Raw genomic sequence first — 9,683 nt, 5'->3', positions numbered from 1 at the left:
TTGTTTTTCAGTTTGCGTGTCATCTTCATCCAACAACGCTTGCAGATCGGCGTCCTCGATTGTTTTCGGTCTTCCGGAGCGCTCTTTGTCCGCAATGTCGAAATCGCCACTTCTAAAGCGTTTAAACCAATCTTCACAGGTTGTTTTCGATGGTGCATGTTCGCCGTAAGCCTCCTCAAGCAAACGACGTGCTTCAGCTGCATTTTTGCCCAAGTGAAAGCAGAAAAGCAAGACTTCCCGCGAATGCTGTTTTTTTGGCACAAAACCCGACATTTTCACTGTTGCATAAAAATTTTTTTTCGTCGCGAAACTGGAAATATTATGATTGATTATTGTCGTTAGATGTCGCAACTACAAAAAATAAACAACTTCAGACATGTATGTCGACTACATGTGTCGTTGGCGCCATCCATGTGTGAAACCCGGAAACTTATTTGTACACCTAGTAAATGTTTTAGAAATATTAATGTCATGTACCGATTTAGTCTGCATTTCTCGATTGATATTTCGCAACTTTTGTAATCTCTTATTTTACATCGTTTATGATGTTGGAAAATAAAAATGTTTCTGATTGATTAAATTTCGTGAAAAATAAAACTTGATATTTCTTCGGAAGAAATAATGTATTGTAGTGTGACCGGAATCACCCTCCGATCGCTTAGTCTCGATCCCGCCTGGCTTACTGTTGTCTCGGTCGCCACGTCTTTTGACCTTCAAAGACGAAGGTGGTCTCGACCACCTCCCAGCTGCGTCCCACCTGTTAGCTCCGAACCCCTGCTCGGTCTCCAGCCTCGGATATGACCGCAGTAACCCGGAAGGAAAGGTCTCACAATTAACAATTTAGATCTTTGTTAACAAAACAACACTTGAGTATATTTGTCCAAAAATATATACATATGTACAGCCGATCTCAATTTTGCGATTCCGATCGCTCTTCGCCCTTTAATCGCGTATCGCGCTCTTGGGACCTTGACGGATCCCTTTGCTCGGTCCTTAAATCGTTTCCTATCGGTACGCTTGTATTCTCGCGAATCTTCTCCAACTTATTGCTGTTACGGTTCCGGTATCACACTACTCGTCCGCTCTACTCGACGTCTCAGACTCGACTCCTTCTCGGCGCGTCGCGAGGGGCTTCCCCCGCTTTTCCGCGCTTTCTCCGAGCGCTTACAGCGCTCGGCGCTCTCTCGCGCTTTCGCCCGTTCCTTTTCTCGCCAGGAACGGCATAGTGGGACCCTGCCTGTCGTCGGCCACCCTTTCCAGAGACTCCACGTCTGAGGAAAGTGCCGTTGTTAATAAGTGTGTAATTTGTTTTCTCTGCTCCAGGTCGCCGCTCGACTGGGAGGATCCCACCGTTACCCGCTCTAATATATGGTTTAACCATAACGCGTTGCAGGCTGTTATGGGGTCGTACTCCCGACCTCTGGACTTTGCACCGTCGTTACGCTATATTCCTTCTCCTTGGTGTGCTGACCCGCTTCCAGCTCCTCTCGTCCGCTCCGCTGATCCAAGAGGCGTGTCCCCTACGGCCTGCGTCATTTTGATTCGGAATTTCGAACCATCATTTTCATCCATTTCTCCTGGCCCACCGATTGACATCCCTCCGGTCCTTCCAGGTTGATCCGCTGGCTCGCAACACGTGTCCACCATCGTGGGCGTGATCCAAAATTCCATTTTGGATCCGTCAGTGGTGTCCTCGACCTTTCCTCGTTCCGTTGGACCTGGCGTCCCGGTCCCAGGTGGTCCCGTCTGGCCGGATCACGTGTCCACTTGGTGTGGTTGTAGGTGTACCTCCTTCTGAGTGTGACCTGTTCCTCGCCGTGTCTCCCATTGCCGGTTTTCCTCGCCTGGGATGACTCTAGTGCCATTTCCCCTTCGCATAGGAATTTTGGTCCTAGCTCCACTTCGTCTGTCTGGCGTGGATACTGAATGCGCGTCGGGGCCCATGTTCTAAGGTAGGTCTAAATAATCGGACCCTAATAACGACAGCTGAAAATCTCACCCGTTACGGTTTACCGGGCGTAAATGATCCGTGGAAACGGATCCTAATACTATTGACTGAAAATCTAACCCGTTTAATGATCCACGGAAACGGACCTTAATAATAGTGATAACTGAAAATCTAATCCGTTTAATGATCCATGGAAACGGACCTTAATTATAATAATACTAACGGAAACTCTAATCCGTTTAATGATTCATGGAAACGGATCTTAATAATCATAACTGAAAAATGTAACTCGTTTATTGATCCATGGGGACGGACCTTAATAATTATAACTGAAAAACGTAACTCGATAAACAAAATAGCGTCCATCTTACCTCAAGTCCTATTTCTAAATGTTGGCACGCAACTAACCATAACTTGTGCGACCCTGCGCTGGCTGCTTATTCACTATGAGAACTTAAACTATTTATTGCGTATAGTATCTTAACATAAGTCCAAACTCTATGGTCTCGGTCCAGTCCGCTTCGTACGATTTGGCCGAGTCCCTCGGTCGGTCGTAGTAGTACCTTCAACTTAATGCGGGGTCTACAATAGAAGTCATAGCGGTCGTAGGGTCTTAAGTCGTAGAAAATTGACCAATCACAGTTGATTATTCTTCTCATATTCGACTGTGATTGGTCAATTTCCTACGACTTAAGGGGAGATATACACCTAGGAACCGGAAAAAAAGGTCATTTTTGTGAATTTTTTTAAGGAAAACTATTTGAAATTTCGAATTGGGAGTTTTTCTATCTAAAAGTATACACATTCAAGAATGTTTTTATTTAAAAAAATCAAAAATTGACGAGGTTGTATAATCTTCGGAGCGCCGTAAAAAAAATCCGGGTAAACGGTACTGGCGTTTCTTCAAAAATCATCTGAAACAAAAAAACCAAAAAGATTATTAAATTAGATACTGTAATCTAGTACTTGTCATAGCCGATTTTGAAAATATCGATTTATGACAAAATGGCGGACGTTTGAACATAACATAGCGATTTTTCGACCAAAAATTAGTTATTATTTTGCCTATAAAACAAAAACTAAGCAACGGAAAAAAAATCCTATGACAAATACTAGATAATAATGTATAGAATAACCACAAAAAAATTCAAGGCAATCGGTTCATTGGTTTTCGAGAAATTTTGGGTACCGATTTGAAAAACGTGGTTTCGAGAAAAACGCGTTTGAAAATTTGGGAATAAATAAATCATGAAATTTGTCAACTTACATGGAATCATCGATACCAGGCCCATAATGTAAATCTTCTACGGTCGACGGAATGTTCATGTCTTCTAAATTTTGTTGTCGGCGCCGTATTCGACCTTCTTTCGTCTGTTCTTGCGCTTGCAGCTCGGCTTTCGTTATGCGAGTTTCGTCTTCTTGCGCAGCGTACATACAAGTGCGCGCCCGATCCGACCGATATTCCTAACACGTTCATGACTTCTAACAATGACGTGACACCATTGTTGAACGTGCATGTTGCAAGAAATGCAGCAATGTTAACGATTTTGACCCCACTGTGCATCGTTTTTGGAGCTATCTTCCAAATAAGTTGGTTGAAGCTCTCATTGCTGTTTTGTGTGTATCCGCCAACACAGCGTTCCAACAATTTGTCATTGCTGAGGTCTTCGTAAATTGGTTTGATGGCATCTAACACCGTTTTTGGCAATGCTGAATAATCGTGACGGAAATTCCTCAGTCCTCCTTTAGCTTTCGCTTGTTGCCACTTACACCACGATTCGGGGCCTTCGGGACAAAAATGATGTTCAGGCTTGTTGTCTGTTGAGCCGTAATGGTAGAATGTTGCTCATATCGCTTTTTTCATGTCATCCTTGGAGTTACTGTTTCTTCGAATGGCTAAGCCATAGTAAATGCTCAGTTTGTCTACAAATTTTGCCGTCAATTTGTTTTTGCCGCCGATTCCAGAATTTTTTTTCTTGCATTCGCGAAGACGGGTTCCCATTCGCTTTTGAACGTGTCCCACGCATTCTTTTTTTATAATCTCAATCTCATCACCATACGATTTCGCATTCACTACGATTGTGCGTCGAGGCCGTCGCAAGCGCGCGCCACGGTACACAGAGGCTAACGGACCTAGCGCCGTCACCGGGCCTGGCCCGCTGTTGGTCGTACGGGTTAACCTTCGACTGGCCTGCGAACGTTCCCCGCCTCGCGCGGGGAACCGATACCGGTCGGCGACGCTACTGCTTTGGGTACTCTTATCCCGTGTACGTCTTAGAGTCGCCATCCCCGATGTAATTAATGTACATAACTCTATGCTTTTCGACAGATCTTGAAAATAATTCCTTCGTGACGTCTACTTCCATTTTGCCTGCCGATCTGACATGATTCGCCTGGCAATTTTCTTCGTGATTAGATTTCCATTCCTGATATTGCTCGGTATTGGCGTGTTTATTCCAATAGTTACATTCAGCACAATAAGCAGACTTTACAATAAAATCAATGACTTTTCCTGTCAACTGACCAATGAGAACTGCAACTCCATATAATGAGGTAAAACCACGTTTTCGCCACGTACCATCTCCTGAAACGGTCAGTTTTTTTTATATCATCACTCGAATTTTGTTTTGTTATTTCCTGTTGTTCTTCTTTTACAGCTTGTTTTAACACCAATTGAACAATACTTGAAGCAGCAGAATGAATGTTGTCAATTATCATATCATACGTCGTTTGTTGAACCGTAGGCGGTAAATCTATGAGGCCACAAAATTTCATAGCTCCACGCAAACCAATCCCCAATAAACGCATAACAAAAAAGAATCGTGTATTTATTTCGTAAGCTGTCTTGATGTACGAGCACGAAGGAATGAAAGTCGGTTTGCACGATGAACACGAAACTACAATTTTAAAACCGAGTCCTCGAGTGCTTTCTATTGAGAATCGAACATCACTATCACACTTTTTGCATTTTATACATTCCGATAAGACAGAAAATACTGTCAGAAAATTCAAAATTCGATACCCGATGTTTGGATCTTCTGGTACGGATGTCTCACGATCAGTCTTCAATTTTTTGGCACTGGAACTAATATTCTCGTTGGAAAGTTCTACTTTTTCGGCAGTATGTCGATTTTTGGGCGGTATTTTCTTCTTGTTTCGATCTTTGCGAAAAGATCCGGATGAGCTTCCCGAGAACCTTTATATCTGTTATCCATTTTCCTCAGAATATTTATTCACAGACGAAAACTCACTATAACGCACAGTTGCACGAACGGCAAGCTACTGACGAAACGCGTCCAATTTCTGGCAAAGAATAACGGTCGTGAGATATTTCCGTTATACCTGGACCCGAGCACGCCCGAAAACACAATAGAATCGTAAAACAGGTCTAGACACGCTCTCTTCGAAGGGTCGCTTGCCGCTCCCTGCCTCTCGGCTCGGCCGCAAAACAGGCGGCATGGCGCGCTCTCGGAGACGGTTCACTCTCTCGGCTGTAACTTCGTTATTTATCGAGATATTGACTTGCAATTTTCACCAGATATTCTTGAGACCTCAAGCTTCAAGAAAATGCAAAAAAAATCGATTTTTTCGACCATGCTAGTGCATGTATATTTCCCCTTAAGACCCTACGACTGCTACGACCAAGAAGACTAGAACTAAGGAGGATCAACTCGTGTGGTAGGGGTGAGTCAAAAAACGTCCGCAGTTATTCACATACAGCGGCACTGCACATTGTGTGAAAGTTCGATATAAGAGCGACAAAGTGACGATTATAGAACGACAGAGCGACGACTATATAGAGCGACAGAGAGGACTAATGAAGCGCAAGAGTGGGGGAAGTTATCCGTCGCCACTTTTTGCCTCACCCCCACTACCGCTATTGGCACGAGTTGATCCTCCTTATTTCTAGTCTTCTTGGCTACGACTTCTATTGTAGACCCCGCATAACCTCTAGAATCTAACACATGATCCTCAGAGAGAGGGAGGGAGGGGAGAGAGAGAGAGAGAGTATAGATGCTTTGGCTGCATTCGGAAACGTCGCTCGGAGGCATCCAATCAGCAAGCGAATTTCGTTTGCGCTTCTCTTATAATATAGAACTTTAGTTTTCATTTGCATTGGGTAAAAGGCAAAGAAACTTTGGAAAGATGGCATACTAGAGTTACATTACGAAATTTAAATGTTGGGCTATGTAAGTGTTGTGACTATAGCATTACTGCACTGATTTGCTACCTGTTTCTTACTTTATTATCAAATTCGTAAGCATATCATAATATTTTAGATATTTCACAGGTTTACTTATTTATTTTACTTGTTTATTTATTTTACAATGTTAATTTGTTTTTAATTATTTATTTTTAATCCTGTGTGAACATAAGTTGTAAATCAAACCTATTGAAGATTTTATTTATGAATAAAATTCATTTTCTATCAACTCATTAAACAAGAAAGCACAAATAAATGAATTTCAATATTTTATTATATCCGTAAATTTTTGTGTCTTTTATTTCTGTGTATGCTGTGTAAATATATTGTTAAGAATTACAGCAGCGTTTTTCTTCTTGATGATATTGGAAGGTATTCTTCCACTCGATAAATTTAGAGTGTGGTTTAAAGTTTCGTAAAATAACTATTAAGTATATCTCTTAAAAAATGGAAAGATTATGTATAAAGAGTCTATATATTTTTTCCATTTAATCAGTAAATAAACTTCATTATAAGCATAACTAAAATTGTATAATATATTTTAGAGTATAAGAATATTACCTCTATTTTCTAAATACATTTGTATGTAATTGCCCCCCCCCATCTCTCCCTCCATCTCATCATATATGTACATATACGAATAATATAATGAATGTATATTGTACATTCACATATATAAGAACATGAGTTTACAAAACTTATCCTAAGGAGACAATTTATAAATTGGATCGATAATTGTATATAAACCAATTAATGAAGAAATTATTCCAAGTAAACCTATTGTACCTGGAGTACATTTTGTAACACCTAATGCTGTTAGTGGAATTAATAAATCACATCCATTTTTAACAGTATCCATCATTACTTCCTTGTGATTTTTTAAACAGGATAATATATGATATTGTTTAAATGCATTCTTCTTGTGTTCCAAAATCTTGATAATCTCATAAATATCTCTTATTAAACTCATAACAATAGTTAGTAACCAATATTTATTAGCGACTTTATTCCATTTTTCTAAATCAACTCGTAAAATTCCTACTCTGCCAACCCAGATAAAATGATCTGCCAGTAAGTACAAAGCATTTGCCATCTTTGCCATGGTTAATGTTATTCTCACCGTAGGATCAGGATACTTCATCATTTTTAAGGCCAAATAGAAGCTATCTAAGCATCTTCCAAAGCGCAGCACTAGAAAGAAAAAATATATAACATTTATATGTCAGCTATAAAAACATGTTTCTACAAACCAGAAAGTTATAATTACATTTTCGAAATGAGCTAAAAGTGAATTCCAAACTCCTTAAAATTTCTGCGGAGTATCTTGTACTGTGTACACTTTGTGCATAGTACCAATACGTTCGACTTCCATATTGAAGTAATCTGCAAGCAAAATAATTTTTGATATTATTTCTAATGATATTGCTAAATAAAGCATAGTACTTCATAATTTATATAACTTTAATGTACCAATGTGATAAATTTTTTTCAATATAAATTGCAAATTCTTAACATTTTTTTCTTAATAGAAACGTTTAAATACATATAATCTTCTGGTTATAAATAATATGGAGAAGAATGAAAGCTTTTTACAATCTAAAATGGATACGTAAATAATAATATATAAGAAAATTATATATTATTACTTATGTATCCATTTTAGATTGTAAAAAAGCTTTAACTTCTTGGTAATTATTTATAGAATATGGATCCTCCTCTAGAATCTTAATAAAAATGTACTCATTCGATGCATTTTTCACTCAAAACGAAAGAATCTGGCAAAAAAACGCAGCAGTCGGAATTGAGCCTCATGAATTGAGTTATTAAAGTCTATTCTACAATGTACTCTTTGTTTCCTGTTTCTTGCTTTTTACCTTTTGCTTTTTTCGTCTTTGTGATCGTTTTATTGACAATTATATTTCTTGGTATGTGTTTTCTATTTCTTCTGAAGTTCGTTAACGTTTATCTCAAGCAACAGAAAACGAAAAATGGAATAAGAGGCAAAAAGATAAAATACAAAAAATAGCAAAAAGCAAGAAACAGGAAACAAAAAGCACATTGTAAAATAGGCTTAAGCGTTAAAATTCGCGACGTTAGAGATTAAGATACCTGTCTTCTCCACTCGATACAGCACTATGTATACATTCTGCATTAATTACACAAATTCTCTATTTCACAAACACAAATTCACCGCTTTAAAAACAAATTCAATGTTTTAAAAACACAAATTCACTGCTTTAAAAATAAAAATTCACTGCTTTAAAAATAAAAATTCACTGCTTTACAAACACAAATTCATTACTATAAAAACACAAAATCACTGCTTTAAAAATACAAATTCACTGCTTTAAAAACATGAATTCACTGCTAATGCAAAGAATCCGTATAACAAATCTTTGCTTTCTCTGCTGAACGCAGCCATTAATTCGCGTGATTAGAAAATGATAAGTATATATTCATTAACGGAATTCAGGCGCAGAAGACGTCGCGCAAATAATATAATGTAAAGAATTTGTGTGCTTAGAACAATAAATTTTTGTTTTTAAAGCAGTGAATTTGTGTTTGTAAAGCAGTAAATTTGTTTTAAAGCAGAGAATTTGTGTAACCCTCTATGTCACTGATGTAACAGATTTCCTAACCTGAATATCTGTCAACTTTAATATTTAATATCTCGGTTCGCGAGAGAGAGCGACACTTTTTTGTCAGATTCGTCCATTTCATGCAAAAACATGCCAAATGAGAATAATTTTATCAAGATCGGAGGTGAAGCCTCTAAACTCAATAATTACCAAAAATTGTATTAGTTTGAAATTAAGATGATTAAAGAGCATAATGCTCAGCATAATGTAAACAGCGAGTAATATACATTGATGTACAAGTGAATGAAAGAAATAAAGGATTTCATCATCGTATAATATGACACACCTTATTATTTTATCCCTCCCTGCCGTTTGCTCGTTCAACTTTACAAAGATATCCATAGTTTCTTTCAAACAAAAGAATCTTACTTTAATTCACAATTGTGTAACTAACAAAAACAAAGAGATAAATTATTTTAATATATACTGGGGAAAATCATTCATGTTCAAAACGGTAGTTTAGACGGTCTTACAAGATAAATATCTAAAGTAAATTTCTTATCGCTCTTTTACGTGTTTTGCATTAAAGTCATAACTGCATATCTTTCACGATCGCTTTCCATTATCACGAGCTAACAACAGTTATATTGGACTTTGCACTTTGGAAGAAATTACAAAAAAAAAGAACAAGCAGTGACGTAACTACTGAGAGGTTATGAACCATTTTATATTCGGTAATTATTTCTTACTCTTACTTCTTAAACCAAGCTTACTTCGCATATTGTAGACGACGCTTAATTAAGACGTAAGACCGCCATCTTTCATATGTATAGATATACTGGCAATGTTAATTGCCTACTTCGTACGTCTAAGGGCGAAATCACGATAGAAGGAATAAGGAATTAGGAATTAGGAATAAGGAATAAAGATTTCAACCTATCAGATATCGGAT

General features: G+C 38.2%; 1 protein-coding gene and 1 pseudogene across 1 annotated transcript; both read right to left on the bottom strand.

Annotated features, from left to right (window-relative positions):
* Positions 1–2,598: 2,598 nt before the first annotated feature.
* Positions 2,599–4,700, bottom strand: LOC108727764 (uncharacterized; annotated as a pseudogene).
* A 2,070-nt stretch (positions 4,701–6,770) lies between these two features.
* Pex11ab (peroxisomal biogenesis factor 11ab) lies at positions 6,771–9,419 on the bottom strand. The gene is made up of 4 exons (XM_018456001.1): positions 9,265–9,419; positions 9,078–9,180; positions 7,420–7,535; positions 6,771–7,343 (listed from the first exon to the last, which is right to left on the bottom strand). Exons 2-4 carry the CDS (start codon positions 9,131–9,133, stop codon positions 6,856–6,858), a joined length of 660 nt encoding a protein of 219 aa, XP_018311503.1. The 5' UTR covers positions 9,134–9,180; positions 9,265–9,419; the 3' UTR covers positions 6,771–6,855.
* Positions 9,420–9,683: the final 264 nt, after the last annotated feature.

Source organism: Mycetomoellerius zeteki, unplaced genomic scaffold (genome assembly GCF_001594055.1).
Source record: "Mycetomoellerius zeteki isolate Tzet28-1 unplaced genomic scaffold, Tzet1.0 scaffold529, whole genome shotgun sequence".
In the NCBI taxonomy this organism is placed as follows: domain Eukaryota; kingdom Metazoa; phylum Arthropoda; class Insecta; order Hymenoptera; family Formicidae; genus Mycetomoellerius; species Mycetomoellerius zeteki.
This window is presented reverse-complemented; position numbering and strand designations above follow the sequence as displayed.

What these genes read in the sequence shown, in the direction of transcription:
- Pex11ab (XM_018456001.1), bottom strand. Translation starts at nt 9,133, where the DNA reads ATGGATATCTTTGTAAAGTTGAACGAGCAAACGGCAGGGAGGGATAAA. An exon ending in GGGAGGGATAAAATAATAAG is followed by an intron (nt 7,536 to 9,077) that starts GTGTGTCATATT and finishes TTTTGCTTGCAG; the next exon opens with ATTACTTCAATATGGAAGTC. An exon ending in TTTTAGCTCATTTCGAAAAT is followed by an intron (nt 7,344 to 7,419) that starts GTAATTATAACT and finishes TTTTCTTTCTAG; the next exon opens with TGCTGCGCTTTGGAAGATGC.